This window comes from Mercenaria mercenaria, chromosome 18, assembly GCF_021730395.1.
Source record: "Mercenaria mercenaria strain notata chromosome 18, MADL_Memer_1, whole genome shotgun sequence".
NCBI lineage: Eukaryota > Metazoa > Mollusca > Bivalvia > Venerida > Veneridae > Mercenaria > Mercenaria mercenaria.
In genome coordinates, this window is record NC_069378.1 from 35,074,207 (window position 1) to 35,094,221 (window position 20,015).

The 20,015-nt window shown below is 36.7% G+C and overlaps 1 protein-coding gene across 4 annotated transcripts in view; it reads right to left on the minus strand.

The window, feature by feature from the left end:
- Positions 1-20,015, minus strand: part of LOC123538120 (spermatogenesis-associated serine-rich protein 2-like) — a 103,624-nt gene that overhangs the window by 35,789 nt on the left and 47,820 nt on the right. For all 4 annotated transcript variants that reach the window (XM_053529578.1, XM_053529576.1, XM_053529577.1 and 1 more), the window contains exons 4-8: positions 16,993-17,039; positions 16,549-16,723; positions 12,952-13,278; positions 8,929-9,012; positions 8,492-8,624 (exon numbers count right to left, since the gene is read on the minus strand). In XM_053529578.1, the coding sequence (XP_053385553.1) occupies positions 8,492-8,624; positions 8,929-9,012; positions 12,952-13,278; positions 16,549-16,723; positions 16,993-17,039 (766 nt within the window). The remainder of the gene's footprint in view (positions 1-8,491; positions 8,625-8,928; positions 9,013-12,951; positions 13,279-16,548; positions 16,724-16,992; positions 17,040-20,015) is intronic.

A 20,015-nucleotide genomic window follows, 5' to 3' on the forward strand; every position in this document is an offset into this window, starting at 1 on the left:
AACAGGAGTAAACAGGAATGAAAATATCCGCAAACTGTTGTTTACAGATTCGTTATTAGCGAGGATTAATTAATATAAAGGAGTGAATCTTTTTTTTTGCGTTGTTTGATTTTTTCAATCGGGAGATTTGGACTTTTTATCAGTGTGATCGGGTTTTACATCCAGAATCGGAAGAAACCCGACGGGATTGAGAGAGGTGGGACGACTGAAAATATTGTTATATTTTTTTTTTCTTTTTTCTTTAAATATTTTGAATAAATAGAAAGCAACTGTTTCAATATTTCGGAATGGTATCGTTTAAAATGACATGAGCTTCTCAATTCAAACTGATAACAAAAGGTGTGATAGTCTTTTTGTTTTGATCAAATTACCAGTAATTATCGTCAATTAGCTTGCCACCTCATGTCAGTTTTGTTGTTCACATTTGATCTCGGTTAAAATGATCTCCATTTTATTTTATAAGTACCCTAATATTTGTGATTTTTAATATTTCTTTCATCAAAATACTTTTAAATTTATATGAAATTAATTTTGTTTGAAAGAAAAATAAAGTTTAAACTACTCGATCTATTACGGGAAAGTAACGGCAATCTTAGATTTTAGCGTAGACAGTAAGCACAGAGAGTAATTTCCCTTTATCAAAATGGCGAAAATCGAAAACAAAATTTGCTTTGGTTTGAAGTTGGAAAGTCATCTATACCCGTGTGTTGGGGCTGGTTAAAAAAAAAAAAAAAAAAACGCATTATCTATGGTATTTTGCCGCAGCATTAAAACAAATAAACCCTATCGCATGTTCGTACATTTTTGGTTCTTTTTTTTTTTTTGAGAGAGAAATAAAAAAGGTCGGGGCGGCATAAAAAAGAAGGGGCAGGCGGGGATGATGATCTAGCAATTAATTTATTATGGCCTAAAGTATTCAAATAAAGTGACCTTACTGGCATGCGAGTAGTCCCCGGACAGCAGTAGTCCCCGGACACTGTCCCGCAACGCTCTTTTTTTGCGATTCGTCTACATATTTTTGTGCCTAATCATACAAACGTTTGTTTTGGAGAAGTTTATCAATTTATTTTTTCACAGGTAATCATTATGAGTATAATAATCGTGGAAATCCTACCGCATGGTTACTTGTTTACATTTTCACTGGTGGGGCGTCCGTTTTTATTGCGCATGTGGAAGAAAGGCCCGGCTTGAGGGTTTTGAAATTAAGGCTACACGTATTTACTTCACGACTAGCAGACGATACATGGGTGGTTTTCAAAATAATGAAGCTTTTTCTTTTCTCTCACCTTACTTTAATTCAGTTTAGCTTTAGAATGCATTTTGGGGCAAATTATATCCAAATCAATGTAGTCAATAAATGTGTGCAATTTCAGCTTAATGAATCAAACAGTTTTAAAGTTATATTAAATTATATAGCTAATTTTGTCCCCTGTGCACCCAAAAAAGTGTGACATTTTACATGAAGTATAGTTTTCAACTGTGGCTTACTTTTTAAAACCATGCTTTATTGTAACAGCTTTGGCTTTTTCGTGTAACTTAAACTCTGCACATTTAAATAAAATACTTCTTTTCATTACCTACATCTTATTGTTACCAATATTTCACATCTTGTGATGGTACCCCCTTCACAAAAAATAGTGAAAAAAATACTAAATTTAAATGTTGAACACTACAATTTCATAACCCTATTACTTTTCTAAAGTCTTAATGTTTTTCTAAGATCCTTATCCCTTCAGCTGTGAAGACACAGTATGATTTTTTTCTTTAATAAATCAACTTTCTCAGAAACTTGCTGGATGTCTATACACCTAAAAATGTCCCCTGTGCACCTTTTCAGTTGTTAAGTGTCAGATTTCTTATATTCTTTAAATAAAATGGGATTTTACTTTATTTTCCTTGAAAGGGAGTTACAACAGATACAAAAGCAGCATTCAACTTCACATATTACTGACTGTTAAACATTCACAGAGCCAAAAGTGATGTCCCCTGTGCACCCTTTTTTGACATATATCAATTTTCATAGCATTACTGTAATTTGTGGTGGCAGTTCTATATTCTTAACAGTGTGAAAGCAAAATTTAGGCATTACTTGATAATTTAGCATTATATAAGAAACCCTGGACAATTTAAAATTCATTGTTTGCATTTATTTCTGAAGTTGCCAATTTTCAAGTTTAAAAGTGGATACATCAATTTTATTGCTTCTTAAGCTCTTTAAATTTACCTAAATATCTAATGTTCACTAGTAAATATTGTGTAGTTAAAAGAATTTTACTTACCATGAACATATTCTATGAATAAATATTTTGATACAATTTGTCCCCTGTGCACCCTTTTTAGTAACATTATAAAGTATGTATGAATTTTACTATTCCATTTTATCATGCATGGCATTTCGTCATTTGTCTACTATGAATAAGCATTGCATGTAAACTAAATGATTTCAGTGTATTAGTTATGTATAAAGTCACTTATTTTTTCTTTTAAAGCATTACATTCAGTTGAATTTTCATGTTTTGTAGTGAAAATTTTCAATTTTGTAGTTATTTTGTGGAATAAATCAGTTTTTTAATAGGATTTGACTAAAGTTGATCACCATTAGTCTTTTTATGAATAGAAAACTAATAATGGATAAATATTACACTGATTTTTAGTATGTGTCCCCTGTGCATCTGTACAATAACTCAATTTTGAGTTGACAATTCTAGAAATTAGAATTACTGGACATTCTTGAAATTTGGCATGTGGTTTATAAACATGCAAAGTGAGAGAAAAAAATAGGTTTAATAATTATATGTTAGTTATTTTGCATTTAGCAACAATTTTTCTAGGTAAAGTTTTATTTTCATGTCAGATTTGTGCAGAAATTGTGATTTTAAAAACCAGTGTCCACAAACATTTGAGTAAATAAGTTTCAAACCATACACATACACCCATTACTTATCATTTATGTTGAAAAAATTACTGTTATACATAATTCCTTGTCATAAAACACTGCAACATTTATCACCCATCTTACGGGAAATTCACTGAACTTTCGAATTAAAGGCTGAAATATTTTCTTATTGGCATTTCTCAACACTTTCCGAGAGTTATTTCCTTTAAATCTGAAGTATTTGCTATCATAAAAAATAGGTGACCACCCTAACAAATAAGTTTGAATTTTCAACCCCTATGTCACACTTTTGCTTCATTATTTTGAAAACCACCCACATACACTTTCAACAAGAAAACTTATTTTCTTTGTGACAACAATACTAATATGCCAAAATATTTCATAATTTGTTCGATTAGCCAGTTATTGTCCGTGACTTAAGAATAATTATTCTATTTTCTGATGTCGCTATTTTCCTTGTGGCTGGGACAAATAAATTTGACGCAAACTTGCACTCTTTTTACAGTCATATAAAATATCATTTTTTTTTTTTCAAAATTCCAGCTCATATGGGCAGTTCCCGATAAATATATTCATGAAAAAACGGTGTCCGGGCATTACTATCGAGCATGTAAAAATTTGACGTTCTACAGACCCCTTTTCGGTCCTCGCTAATTCCACGCAAACCTGACGGCATTTCACAGGAAAAACCCTAAACTGGTAATACCAGAGCTAAGGTATGTGTATATGTTTATCGTTTTTATTCTCGATATTGTTTAAGCTTTTGAGGATGAAATATATGCGATTTCTGTCCGGGGACTACTCGCATGCCAGTAAATAAGACTTTACCAAGAAATTCTAATTAGCTAAGTACGAAAAGGGCCATGATTCTGACAAAATGCTAGTGAGACAGAGTTATGGTTCTTGGCCAACATTTTCCTGTTTAAATGGTAAACAACTCTGCAAATTTTAAAAGCTACACTTCTTGTAGTACTTGAGAAAAATGGGCATAAAAAATCTAATTAAGAAATTAAATTTTTTTAAGTACAACAAGAGTGCCAGACTGTCACAAAATACACCCGTCATCGAACTTGGCCTAATTCAAGGGCCATAATCCAAGAGTGCTTGGGGCGCTTTGGCTGGTTATTGAACTTGGCCGAGATATTATGCCCATAAACATTAACAGCAAGTTTGGTTAAGATTGGATGAAAACAGTTCAACTTAGAGAGCGGACAAGGCTAAATTCGCAGTTTTTCAAGTAATTCAATCCAAGAGTGCCTGGGGCACTTCGGGTGGTTATCGAACTTGGCTGAGATATTATGCCCACAACCATTGTCAGCAAGTTTGGTGAAGATCGGATGAAAACTGTTCGACGCAGAGAGCGGACAAGGCTAAATTCGCAGTTTTTGGAGTAATTCAAGGGCCATAATCCAAGAGTGCCAGGAGCGATTTGGCTGGTTATCAAACTTGGCTGAGATATTATGCCCACAAACATTGTCAGCAAGTTTGGTGAAGATCTGATGAAAACTGTTCAACTTAGAGAGCGGACATGCTTTGGACGCCGACCGCACGCCCACCGCAACGGGTATTCACATAATGCGCCCCGTTCTTTCAGAGACGGGCTAATAAAAAGGGGCTACAACTAGAAATTGCTTTTGTAAAAAAGCGCATGTCTCCCCCAATGCAAAGATCTATATGCAAGAAGTCAATAGGGGTCAGGAGCGAAAGTCAAAGAGACACTGATGGTTGGCTGCAATAGGGATCATCTACTTGGCATGTCTAGTCATCCTGCTAAGTTTCAACACTCTTGGCCTAGTGGTTCTCAAGTCACTGTTCAGGCTCCTGTGACCTTGACCTTTGATCAAGTGACCCCAAAATAAATAGGGGTCATCTACTCTGCATGTCCAATCATCCTATTAAGTTTCAACATTCTAGGTCAAGTGGTTCTCAAGTTATTTTCCGGAAATGATTTTACATGACCAGGCCCCTGTGACCTTGACCTTTAATAGACTGACCCAAAAATCAATAAGGGTCACCTAATCTGCATGTTCAATCATCCTATGAAGTTTCAACATTCTGGGTCAAGTGCTTCTCAAGTTATTGATCGGAAATTGTTTTCCATGATCAGGCTCCTGTGACCTTGACCTTCAACAGAGTGACCCCAAAATTGATAGGGGTCATCTACTCTGCATGTTCAATCATCCTATGAAGTTTCAACATTCTGGATCAAGAGGTTCTCAAGTTATTGATCGGAAATGGTTATCAATGTTCAGACCCCTGTGACCTTGACCTTTAACGGAGTGACCCAAAAAACAATAGGGGTCATTTACTCTGCATGAACAATCATCCTATGAAGTTTCAACATCTTGGGTAGAGAGGTTCTCAAGTTATTGATCAGAAACGGTTTTCGATGTTCAGGCCCCTGTGACCTTGACCTTTAACAGAGTGACCCCAAAATCGATAGGGGTCATCTACTCTGCATGACCAATTACCCTATGAAGCTTCAACATTCTGGGTCAAGTGGTTCTCAAGTTACTGATCAGAAATGGTTTTCAATGTTCAGGCCCCTGTGACCTTGACCTTTGACCCCAAAAACAACAGGGGTCATCTACTCTACATGACCAATCATCCTACGAAGTTTCAACATTCTGGGTCAAGTGGTTCTCTAGTTATTGATGATATCGGAAATGGTTTTCAATTTTCAGGCCCCTGTGACCTTGACCTTTGACAGAGTGATCCCAAAAGCAATAGGGGTCGTCTACTCCAGCAGCCCTACAACCCTATGAAGTTTGAAGGTTCTAGATCAAATGGTTCTCCAGTTATTGATCGGAAATGAAGTGTGACGTACGGATGGACAGGGCAAAAACAATATGTCTCCAGGGGGGAGACATAATTCTAACAAATTGCACCTGAGAGTTATTCTTCTTTACCTACTTCAGCTGATGATGATTAACAAGTGTGCTAAGTTTCAAAGTTATAGCTCTTATGATCTTTTTATAAAACAAGAGGGTCATTGACCCTAAAGCGCTCACCTGACTATAAGGATTTAAGTGTGTTTGCATAACATAATGGTACAAGTATTGATAGGTTTCTTCTAAGTTAGCCGTCACACACATTCTTTCGCCTAGGGCAATAGTTAGACAGTACAACTCTGATATCACACACCAAAATCAAGGCTCTAGCTATTATTGATTCAGAGAAGATGCATGTGGTCCAAGTTTGAAGCCTGTATCTTCTTACATGTGAAAGTAGGTCACTAGGTCAATGTCAAGGTCAAAGTTTATTTCAGTACACAAACATATATGCATGTGGTCCAAATTTGAAGGATGTAGCTACAGAAATGTGAAAGTAGGTCACTAAGTAAAGATCAAGGTCAAAGTTCATTTCGGTAAACAAAACTATGCATGTGGTCCAAATTTGAAGACTGTAGCTTGAGAAATGTGAAAGAAGGTCACTAGGTTAAAATCAAGGTCAAATTTCATTTCGGAACACAAAACTATGCATGTGGTCCAAATTTGAAGCCTGTACCTTCAAAAATGTGAAAGTAGGTCACTAGGTCAATGTCAAGGTCAAAGTTGATTTCGGTACACAAATCTATGCATGTGGTCCAAATTTGAAGGCTGTAGCTACAGAAATGCAAAATTAGGTCACTAGGTCAAGATCAAGGTCAACTCATGTCAAGGTTCATCTAGCCACTCAAAACTATACATGTGGTCCAAATCTGAATCTTGTAGGATATGGACAAGAAGGTTTTTAAAGTTTTTCCCTATACAAGTCTATATAAACCATGTGACCCCCGGGGTGGAGCCATATTTGACCCTAGGGGGATAATTTGAACAAACTTGGTAAAGAACCACTAGATGATGCTACATTACAAATATCAAAGCCCTAGGCTTTGTGGTTTTGGACAAGAAGATTTTTAAAGTTTTCCCTATATAAGTCTATGTAAACCATGTGACCTCCAAGGTGGGGCCATATTTGACCCTAAGGGAATAATTTGAACAATCTTAGTAGAGAACCACTAGATGATGTCACATACAAAATATCAAAGCCCTAGGCCCTGTGGTTTCCGAAAAAAAGATTTTCAAAGCTTTTCCCTATGTAAGACTATATAAACCATGTGACCCCCCGGGGCAGGGCCATATTTGACCCTGGTAGAGGACACTAGATGATTTTACATACCAAATATCAAAGCCCTAGGCCCTGTGCGTTTGGACAAGAAAGATTTCGGGCCAGCACTTTCACACAAGAAGATTTTTAAAGTTTCCACTATATACTTACAGGGAAGTGACCACGCCCTCTGGCAGCCATGTTTTTTGACGAATCAAAATAATTGAACAATCGTACTAGAGGGTCACACAAGGACCATTTGTGTAAAATTATTCTAAAATCGGGCCAGCAGTTTCATATAAGAAGATTTTTAAATTTTCCACTATATACATATAGGGAAAAGTGACCACGCCCTCTGGCGGCCATGTTTTTTGACGAATCAGAATAATTTGAACAATCTTGGTAGAAGGTCACACAAGGACCATTTTTGTAAAACTATTTCAAAATTGGGCCAGCAGTTTCATACAAGGAGATTTTTAAAGTTTCCACTATATACATATAGGGAAAAGTAACCACGCCCTCTGTCGGCCATGTTTTTTGACGAATCGGTATAATTTGAATAATCTTGGTAGAGGGTCACATAAGGACCATTTCTGTAAAATTATTTCAAAATCGGGTCAGCAGTTTCATACAAGAAGATTTTTAAAGTTTCCACTATATACATATACAGGAAGGCCATGTTTTTTGACGAATCGGTATAATTTGAATAATCTTGGTAGAGGGTGACATTAGGACCATTTGTGTGAAATTATTTCAAAATTGGACCATCGGTTTAGAAGGAGATGTTGTTTGAAGTTTTTTTCTATTTTTAGCTCTGGTTGCCCCTATGTGCAACCAAGCGGAACGGTTTGAACAACTTTGGTAGAAGACCACCCAAGGAACATCATGGCCAAGTTTCATCAAAATCCATTCAGTTGTTTTAGAGGAGATGTTGTTTAAACACAAATGTTGACGACGGACGCATGCACGACGGACACAGCGTGATCACAATACCTCACCATGAGCACTCTGTGCTCAGGTGAGCTAAAAAGTTGACCTAAACAGAAATCTTAACTAATGTCAACACCAATAATCAAGTGACAATACCTCAGTTTTTTTTCAAAAATCCGACAAGCTAAAAATGGTAAAAACTTCCTCATCTGACAAAGTTGAAATTACATTACAAATGTTCCAAGACAGACCAGTCTCTTGTCATTACAGAGTATATCTGTGAAGTTAGAGGTAGAGGATGTCTATAACAGAGGCCGAAATTTGGTGGCTTCCCAATCTAAAAACATGCTTTAATTTCCCAACTTTTGGGGATAATTCCCAAAAAATTCCCACTTTCAAACAAAATCTTTGTTGAATTTGCCCAAATTCCAACAAAAATAACACTTGAATTTCCCAAAAGAAACAGGCTACGGTTTCTTCCAAAAACTGGGGAGAAAAAAGCCCTGCATTGGTCATAAATGACTTTTAATTTACAAGATAAATATAACAAATGTGTATCTGAGAGCTGATAATTACCAGGTTCTGACTTCATCAAATACAGATTTTATTCTTTTGCAAGATTTGTCCACCTCTTCATTAAAGATGAGACGAAGACGGTCCAGGGATACAGTTTGCCTGTGTAGATCCTTGGCTGATCTTTCCAGACCCACTGAAAACATATAAAAAGTATCATATTCTCCTTCTTACATTGACACAACCATATGTTATACTACACAAGACAGATATTCCCAAATAACTTCTGAGTAAATAGCGAGTATATTGTGATGGGTTTTTGACCCATGTAACCTTGAATTCAGACACTGACGTAGTGTTACTTCCAATAATATAATCAGTCATTAGCAAATTTGTGTTCCGATCATCAAGTGTTGATTGTTTGCTCCACTTTTCTACATCTAATTAATTCATGTTAAGAAAATAGTGCAAAATGATTACACAGGTGAGAAAATACTTACAGTGAGCATGTTTTTTCCCTGTTTTTCCATCTGTTGATGATGTACTTGCTGTCCTATCTCTGCTGTCATTGTGGCCATGAGATCCTGAAAATATAAGCACTTTTACTTTCCTCTTCAACTACGAGAAAACATAAACGTCTTTAATACATAATTTAGTCCAGTTTCTGAGTGCGGTTCAGTGTGCATGACAGGTGCCCTAATAATATTTCAATGAATTTGTAGACGGTTATCTGAAGTTAAAGAAAATCAAGGGTGGTAGTCATACCATGGTGCCCGAGTGTACTCTTTGTTAATTAAGAACAGTTATATACACAAGTCTGCTAATTAAACACCTGAGTGTGCTCTTTGTTTATTAAGAACTTAGGACTTGTGTATGTGCTCTTTGTTTATTAAGAACTTAGGACTCGAGTATGTGCTCTTTGTTTATTAAGAACAGTTACATACTTGAGTGTGCTCTTTGTCTAGTATCAACAGTTACATACCCAAGTGTGCTCTTTGTCAAGTATCAACAGTTACATACCCGAGTGTGCTCTTTGTCCAGTATCAACAGTTACATAACTGAGTGTGCTCTTTGTCTAGTATCAACAGTTACATACCCGAGTGTGCTCTTTGTCAAGTATCAACAGTTACACACCCGAGTGTGCTCTTTGTCTAGTATCAACAGTTACATACCAGAGTGTGCTCTTTGTCCAGTATCAACAGTTACATACCCGAGTGTGCTCTTTGTCAAGTATCAACAGTTACATACCTGAGTGTGCTCTTTGTCCAGTATCAACAGTTACATACCCAAGTGTGCTCTTTGTCCAGTATCAACAGTTACATAACTGAGTGTGCTCTTTGTCAAGTATCAACAGTTACATACCGGAGTGTGCTCTTTGTCAAGTATCAACAGTTACATACCCGAGTGTGCTCTTTGTCCAGTATCAACAGTTACATACCCGAGTGTGCTCTTTGTCAAGTATCAACAGTTACATACCCGAGTGTGCTCTTTGTCTAGTATCAACAGTTACATACCCGAGTGTGCTCTTTGTCCAGTATCAACAGTTACATAACTGAGTGTGCTCTTTGTCCAGTATCAACAGTTACATACCTGAGTGTGCTCTTTGTCCAGTATCAACAGTTACATACCCGAGTGTGCTCTTTGTCCAGTATCAACAGTTACATAACTGAGTGTGCTCTTTGTCTAGTATCAACAGTTACATACTTGAGTGTGCTCTTTGTCTAGTATCAACAGTTACATACCTGAGTGTGCTCTTTGTCCAGTATCAACAGTTACATACCCGAGTGTGCTCTTTGTCTAGTATCAACAGTTACATAACTGAGTGTGCTCTTTGTCTAGTATCAACAGTTACATACCCGAGTGTGCTCTTTGTCCAGTATCAACAGTTACATACCCGAGTGTGCTCTTTGTCCAGTATCAACAGTTACATAACTGAGTGTGCTCTTTGTCCTGTATCAACAGTTACATACATGAGTGTGCTCTTTGTCTATTATCAACAGGTACATGCCCGAGTGTGCTCTTTGTCTTGTATCAACAGGTACATACCTGAGTGTGCTCTTTGTCTATTATCAACAGTTACACACCCGAGTGTGCTCTTTGTCTAGTATCAACAGTTACATACCCGAGTGTGCTTTTTGTCTAGTATCAACAGTTACATACCCGAGTGTGCTCTTTGTCTAGTATCAACAGTTACATACCTGAGTGTGCTCTTTGTCTATTATCAACAGGTACATACCCGAGTAGGCTCTTTGTCTTGTATCAACAGTTACATACCTGAGTGTGCTCTTTGTTCAGTATCAACAGTTACATACCTGAGTGTGCTCTTTGTCTATTATCAACAGGTACATACCCGAGTAGGCTCTTTGTCTTGTATCAACAGTTACATACCTGAGTGTGCTCTATGTTCAGTATCAACAGTTACATACCTGAGTGTGCTCTTTGTCTATTATCAACAGGTACATACCCGAGTAGGCTCTTTGTCTTGTATCAACAGTTACACATCCGAGTGTGCTCTTTGTCAAGTATCAACAGTTACACACCCGAGTGTGCTCTTTGTCTAGTATCAACAGTTACATACCCAAGTGTGCTCTTTGTCAAGTATCAACAGTTACATACCCGAGTGTGCTCTTTGTCCAGTATCAATAGTTACATACCCGAGTGTGCTCTTTGTCCTGTATCAACAGTTACATACATGAGTGTACCCGAGTGTGCTCTTTGTTCAGTATCAACAGTTACATACCCGAGTGTACTCTTTGTCTAGTATCAACAGTTACATACCCGAGTGTGCTCTTTGTCTAGTATCAACAGGTACATACCCGAGTAGGCTCTTTGTCTTGTATCAACAGTTACATACCTGAGTGTGCTCTTTGTTCAGTATCAACAGTTACATACCTGAGTGTGCTCTTTGTCTATTATCAACAGGTACATACCCGAGTAGGCTCTTTGTCTTGTATCAACAGTTACACACCCGAGTGTGCTCTTTGTCTATTATCAACAGTTTCACACCAGAGTGTGCTCTTTGTCTAGTATCAACAGTTACATACCCAAGTGTGCTCTTTGTCAAGTATCAACAGTTACATACCCGAGTGTGCTCTTTGTCCAGTATCAATAGTTACATACCCGAGTGTGCTCTTTACCTAGTATCAACAGTTACATACACGAGTGTGCTCTCAACAGTTACATACCCGAGTGTGCTCTCAACAGTTACATACCCGAGCGTGCTCTTTGTTCAGTATCAACAGTTACATACCCGAATGTGCTCTTTGTCTTGTATCGACAGTTACATAACTGAGTGTGCTTTTTGATTAGTATAAACAGTTACATACCCAAGTGTGCTATTTTTCTAGTATCAAGAGTTACATACTTGAGTGTGCTCTTTGTCTACTATCAACAGTTACATACCCGAGTGTGCTTTTGTCTATTATCAACAGGTACATACCAGAGTGTGCTCTTTGTCTATTATCAACAGTTACATACCCGAGTGTGCTCTTTGTCTAGTACCAACAGTTACATACCTGAGTGTGCTCTTTGTCTAGTATCAACAGTTACATACCTGAGTGTATCAACAGTTACATACCCGAGTGTGCTCTTTGTCTACTATCAACAGTTACATACCCGATTGTGCTCTTTGTCTAGTATCAACAGGTACATACCCGAGTGTGCTCTTTGTCTAGTACCAACAGTTACATACCCGAGTGTGCTCTTTGTCTAGTATCAACAGTTACATACCTGAGTGTATCAACAGTTACATACTTGAGTGTGCTCTTTGTCTACTATCAACAGTTACATACCCGAGTGTGCTTTTTGTCTATTATCAACAGGTACATACCAGAGTGTGCTCTTTGTCTATTATCAACAGTTACATACCCGAGTGTGCTCTTTGTCTAGTACCAACAGTTACATACCTGAGTGTGCTCTTTGTCTAGTATCAACAGTTACATACCTGAGTGTATCAACAGTTACATACCCGAGTGTGCTCTTTGTCTACTATCAACAGTTACATACCCGATTGTGCTCTTTGTCTAGTATCAACAGGTACATACCCGAGTGTGCTCTTTGTCTAGTACCAACAGTTACATACCCGAGTGTGCTCTTTGTCTAGTATCAACAGTTACATACCTGAGTGTATCAACAGTTACATACCCGAGTGTGCTCTTTGTCTACTATCAACAGTTACATACCCGATTGTGCTCTTTGTCTATTATCAACAGGTACATACCAGAGTGTGCTCTTTGTCTATTATCAACAGTTACATACCCGAGTGTGCTCTTTGTCTAGTATCAACAGGTACATACCAGAGTGTGCTCTTTGTCTAGTATCAACAGGTACATACCCGAGTGTGCTCTTTGTCTAGTATCAACAGGTACATACCTGAGTGTGCTCTTTGTCTAGTATCAACAGTTACATACCCGAGTGTTCTCTTTGTCTAGTATCAACAGTTACATACCAGAGTGTGCTCTTTGTCTAGTATCAACAGGTACATACCCGAGTGTGCTCTTTGTCTAGTATCAACAGTTACATACCTGAGTGTGCTCTTTGTCTATTATGATGATGATTTGAATGATGCTGTCTTTGGGGCTGAGGACTTGGTGACTTCTCTTTGGCCCCTTTATCTCCTGTCACCTTCAACTCTGGTATGACCTTCACCTCTATTGCTGAATTGGTGACATTTGATTCAGACTGACTTGTAATGCTGTTAGGCAAGGTGACATCAAAATGATTACTATCTTCAGCAGCAGCTGTTGTTGTGGCTGACTGGGTGGGGTATGGTGAGGTGGCGCCAGTGGCAGGAACATGATATGTTGTTGGTCCATTTGAGATTACCGTAACTGAATGACTAATGTCTAGTTCTAAAGAAGAAAATGATATTAAAACAAATGGTTTTTCCTCCCCATTATTACTGATTATGCATTTTGTAAAATGCAGTAAAATTAATGTTTGAGACTTTGTAAGAAATTGAGGTATGCTATCTAGATAAGTGGTCTTAATTTAACCCTCTTTTGCTATTGGTTTATTCAAGAATAACTACATTCCCAATGCAGGTTTGCATTCATTTGCCATTAAACACTGTGCCAGTACTTTCAATGTTTATTATATATCACAAAGGTGCTATACAAACTGTTCTAGACCCAGTGACAATAAAGGAATGTTGCATTATTTACAGAAGAAAACATCTTTTTAAGTGCATTAAAAATAAATTCCATATTTGCTGATAAAAGATAACTTTTAAATCACATCATTAGTTATAAAGTTGTACAAAACATAAAAGGTATATATGGATGCTACAGCTGTAGGGTTAAATCAGTCGACTGCTAATGCCTTACAATTTCCGTCCACAGTTTTAAAGTCCTTTAGACTCAGTAATATTAACAATGGTTTTATTATCACTAACATTCACAACCAGAATGATACACAAACTAAAAACAGTCATGAACATTAAAAGAACTGTTGGAAAATAGCAACGCTTAACTATTCAAAAGCCTCGGCACTAAAAGTTAAAACAACAAATGCATAGGCAAAAACAAGTATAAAAGGGGCAACAATGCTGACTCATAGAACTTCTGCCTTTTATGATGCCTACAGAGATAACAGATTACCAAAAAATTTGGTTAAGTTTAAAAAAGGGGCATAATTTTTTAAAAAGCAAACTACAGTTACAGAGCATGCACACTGCATGTCAGATAATCATCGGGGAAAACTGTTAAGTTTCAATCCATTCCTACAAGTGGTTACTGAGATACATCTTATATACAAGAAAATATCAATAAATCCGATGGATGCTCCCCAAAATTTGCATATAAAAAAAACAAAATTGGAATTTACTGACTCTGCAAATAATTATAGTTTACTGATTTTGAATGACCAAAGGGCAATATCTCATTGAAAAATCATTCCAACATATGAAGAAAATATGCAAACCTCCTATTGAGAGTGAAGCATACGATGAATTCTTGTTGAATTTCAGTCTGTGGTTGCTGAGAAATACTCCTGACTATGATGTCGCTATAGTTTACTAATGTTGAATATTCAAAGGGCAATAAATAGTGAAAAAATCATCCAACCGAAACACCAAGATTAAATACCCGCATCTCCTCTTAACAGTAAAGCCTCCTATGAAGTATGGCTGAATTCCAATCGGTGGTTGCTGAGAAATATTCCAGACAAGAACTGTACTATAGTATACTATTATTGAATAATCAAAGGGCAATAACTCTGTATAAAATCATCCGACCGGAACATGAAGATAATATGCCCATCTCCTCTTGATGATGGAACTCGGCTAAATTCCAACCTGTGGTTGCTGAGAAATACACTGGACAAGAATTTTACTTAAATTACTATAGTATACTACTGTTGAATAATCAAAGGGCAATAACTCCAGAAAAAAATCATCTGACCGGAACACGAAGATAATACGCGCATCTCCTCTTAGGAGTGAAACTTCCTATGAACTTAAGGAGGTAGGTTACCTTGCTACAAGGGTAAATTCAAGTTAGTTTAACCGCAACATGTTTTTGTATTTCGTGTAATATGATGTTTTAACTGCTACAATCTCAATTTCGTTTGTCTCTGTCCCTTCAAGTTCAATTTTTATCTAGGTTTGAAGAACATGACCCTCTAAAGATATTTCATATTAAAAAAAGAAGGAAAATACGGATATTTAACACTTTTCAGCGTATTTTAGTTTCATTGATATTCGTAGAAGTCTGCATAAATATTAATTTTCCTAGTATGCACGTTAGCTTTCTAATATAAGCTTTAAATGCATATGTCGCGGGGCTCGTGTTTCCATGGTAACGCATTTTCTCTCATTTTTAAACAACTATGTATAAAAATAGGGGTTTTCGACCGCCTAAGTGGCATTCTGTTAATGACTAACATGGAATATTTGGGAAATATTAGAAGCAACATACCATGCACTTTACATGGTACCTAGTTTTCTTAAAGTTTACAGTAACCATGGCAACATAGATGTTTAAAATAGCTTATATCTTACTTTTTGTCGTAATTTCTTATAAAAAAAATATTGAATAAGATTATCTTTCTAGTTACTTTAGCTTTAAAACATATTATTTCTAACGTAAGTTATATTTTCTTGTTATTTGCATTTATTCAAACAAATTTTACAGCTTAGAATACATACGGCAGTACCCCTCGCCTGGCATTTTTCATGGAAAAATCGTTCAGCATGCTGATATTATTCTTATGGATATTGTTGAAATGAAAATAAAAAGCCGAAGTTGTGTTTCTTAAATAGACCAGTGTCAACGCTTTTGAATTTTACATTTAGATACATAGGTCACGGGCTTCGTTTCCATGGTAACATCAATTAAATTTAAGGAATCACATTTTTCTACTGAAAATTGAACAGTTTTAGATCTTATTTTTAGTATATAAGTAACAATTATCAATGGAACCTGAAAAATAGGTAATACAAATCAAACTGCTAGATTTTTTATTTGAAAATGGCCGTTACAAGTAACCTTTCATCCAACTATATTCCAAATAACATTGGTTACCATCATCCATTTTCTTACAATCCGCATAACGTTTCAATATAACTACATAAAAGAAGCAAAATATTGATGATTATTCAGAGCAAAAGATTCATAACAAATATTTCAGCAAATATTTGTTATTTGAAGATAGTTAAAATAAAGAAAATGCACAGAAATACGTACTTTCAAGATAAAAGCTATTAATTTTGCGCGGTAACTGACACGTAACGTCATGACGTCAATGACGTCATTTTAAGGCAACATTGTTTTGAAGCGTTTCTGCGGCGATTGATTCATTATTTCTGCATTATTAAACCATAAAGTAACAGATCGGAGGCAGGTTCATGATTTGTTTTCAGGAGAATGAATATACAAACACATTTAATTTGTCGTAAACGTCGTCGTAAATCGTCACGTTAACTTCCGGTTGGACATGCGCACATACAAATATGAAGGTAACCTACCTCCTTAAGCATGAATAAAGTGTAAATAGTACAATAAAACTATTTAAATGTTAGTAACTCAGTTTGATACCTAGTATCAGTGAACATGTGAGAAACCTCAGTCAATTATACTGAATGTATATCAAAGAGAAAAATGTCCAAAAAAAATACTTCTAACCATTATCTAAAACTCCATTTATCACAGGTGGGTGAGAGATATCTCCGTTCAGAACGCAGGTTGTTGCTGAGCCTGTTTCGCTGTCTGGAGTCTGTGCTATACTAGCAGACTGTGCTCCAGCAGGAGGTGCCTGAGTTGTTGATGTCTTCTTCTTGTTTCGTTTCTTCTTCACTGGCTGTCATTTCACAATGAAACAAACTTGTATAAATTACAATTGTAATATGTCAAATAACTTAAAATTTATGTCTACCTGCTTGTTGCTACCAAGAAATAGTGCTTTCATATTTGACTGGCCATTTTAGTCATTAACAACCATATCTCATAAACATGCATGTGGAATATGCAACTTTTTGAATAATTTTCTTCAGTAACTTAAGTCTCGAAATGCCTTAAGCCAGCTACTTAGAGAGCTTGCAAAGTTCTTTAGGACAACAATGAACATACCTTTGTTCCTGAGAACTGCCACTCCTGCAGGGCCTCTTTTGCTCCATCTATCAATGGAAATATAAAACATCACAGTTCATTTAAACTGCCTTTTCTTGGACTATTCTATATAAACGTGTTGTTTAACAAAGACATAATGCTGAATCAAACTTGTATTACAATACCAGTAACTAGAAGATGCTTTTGTAGAAAAGTGCATGTCTCCCAAAATGCATAGTCATATAGGCAAGAAGCGAAAGTCAAAGAGACACTGACGGTTGGCTGCAATAGGGATCATCTACTTGGCATGTCCAATCATCCCACTAAGTTTCAACATTCTGGGCCTAGTGGTTCTCAAGTTATGAATTGGAAACGGTTTTCCATGTTCAGGCCCCTGTGACCTTGACCTTTGATCAAGTGACCACAAAATCAGTAGGGGTTATCTACTCTGCATGTCCAATCATCCTATTAAGTTTAAACATTCTGGGTCAAGTGCTTCTCAAGTTATTGATTGGAAAGCGTTTTCTACGTTCAGCCCCTTGTGACCTTGAACTTTGATGGAGTGATCCCAGGGGTCATCTACTCTGTAAGTCCTATCACCCTATGAAGTTTGAAGGTTCTAGGTCAAATGGTTCTCAAGTAATTGACCGGAAATGGATTTCCATGTTCTGTCCGCTGTGACCTTGACCTTTAATAGAGTGACCCCAAAATCAATAGGGGTCATCTACTCTGCATGTCCAATCATCCTATTAAGTTTCAACATTCTGGGTCAAGTGGTTCTCAAGTTACTGACCAGAAATGGTCTTCCATGTTCAGGCCCCCGTGACCTTGACCTTTGAAGGAGTGACCCCAAAAAACAATAGGGGTCATCTACTCTGCATGACCAATCACCGTATGAAGTTTCAACATTCTTGGTCAATAGGTTCTCAAGTTATTTATCGGAAATGGTTTTCCATGTTCAGGCCCCTGTGACCTTGACCTTTGACGGAGTGACCCCAAATACAATAGGGGTCGTCTACTCCATAAGCCCTGTCACCCTATGAAGTTTGCAGGTTCTAGGTCAAATGGTTCTCCAGTTATTTATCGGAAATGAAGTGTGACGGACAGACAGGGCAAAAACAATATGTATCCCTGGTAACTGGTATTTTCATTCTTAACAAGAGTGCCAGAATGTCACAATATACGCCCCTCACAGCAAATTTCTTTACACTAGCACCTATATTTGCAAATGGAATTTTAATTTTGTGGTTGTTTAGTAATTATTGTAATTCTTTTGTTTTTCTAACTCCACAAAAAAAACCTCCTTACCAGGCAGAGATACCTTAGAATACATGTAAAAGTTAGAAGTAATATCGGTGTTGTACCACAGAAAAGTGGTCTTGGTTTTTCCCTTTGGTCAATTATAAAAAAGTTTCAATATACTGTGAAATCATTAATTTTCGTGGGGGACTAATTTTCGTGGATCTCGTGGTTGAGTCAATCCATGAAATTAAATCCCAACGAACAAGTAAAATTCCAATTAATTTTATGTTCAAAAGTTGAAATCCACGAATTCAAACCCCCACGAAATTGCCGTTTTGACTTAAACCACGAAATTTCATGCCCACGAAATTAAATGATTTCACAGTAAGTTATTTATAGTAACAACTAAGGGAAGTAAATCTAAAAAAAAAAAAATCCAAAAAAAAAAAAAAAACCCAAAAAATTTTAAGTCCACAAAAAAATCCTTACCAGGTAGAGATAAGTCAAAATACACCTCAAAATTGGATGTAACATGCATTTCATACTACAGAAAAGTGGTCTCGATTTTTCCGTATGACTAGTAATGAAAAAGTTACCCAAAAAAATATATCCGGCAAAAAGTTAAGGATGTTACTAAGAAGCAAATTTCATTAGTGAAAATCAATTCAACAGAAAATAAATGATTTTTTTTTTGGTTGGGGTAGGGGGGCGGGGCCAGCGGGGAGGGGATGTGACCAAGGCAAGGTGGTGACCAGGTGTGGGTACACAACTTCACATGTTTATAATAAATGTCCATGGAAAAGAATGAAAGAAGTTTAATGAAATTCTACCAATTGGTTGGTTTGGTATGTACAAATCTGTAGATTTTTAAACAATTAAAGGGCAATAACTCTAAGAACAAGAGGACCATGATGGTCCTGAATCGCTCACCTATCTCCACATGACCCAGTGTTCAACTGAGTATGACATCGTTATTTCTATTATTTGACATAGTGACCTAGTTTTTGAGCACATGTGACCTAGATATCATCAAGATAAAAAATTCTGACCAATTTTCATGAAGATCCATTGAAAAACATGGCCTCTAGAGAGGTCACAAGGTTTTTCTATTATTTGACCTAATGACCTAGTTTTTGAAGGCACGTGACCCACTTTTAAACTTGACCTAGATATCATCAAAGTGAACATTCTCACCAATTTTCATGAAGATCTCGTGAAAAATATGGCCTCTAGAGAGGTCACAAGGTTTTTCTATTTTTCGACCTACTGACCTAGTTTTTGACCGCACATGACTCAGTTAGGAACCTGACCTAGATATCATCAAGCTGAACATTCTCACCAATTTTCATGAAGATCCATTGAGAAATATGGCCTCTAGAGAGGTCACAAGGTTTTTTCTATTTTTAGACCTACTGACCCAGTTTTTGACCCCACGTGACCCAGTTTTGAATCTGACTTAGATATCATCAAGATGAACATTCTGACCAATATTCATGAAGATCTCATGAAAAATATGGCCTCTAGAGAGGTCACAAGGTTTTTCTATTTTTAGATCTACTGACCCAGTTTTTAACCCCACATGACCCAGTTTCGAACTTGACCTAGATATCTTCAAGGTAAACATTCTGACTAATTTTCATGAAGATCCATTGAAAAATATAGCCTCTAGAGAGGTCACAAGGTTTTCCTATTTTTAGACCTACTGACCTAGTTCTTGACCGCACATGACCCAGTTTTGAACTTGACCTAGATATCATCAAGGTGAACATTCTGACCAATTTTCATGAAGATCCATTGAGAAA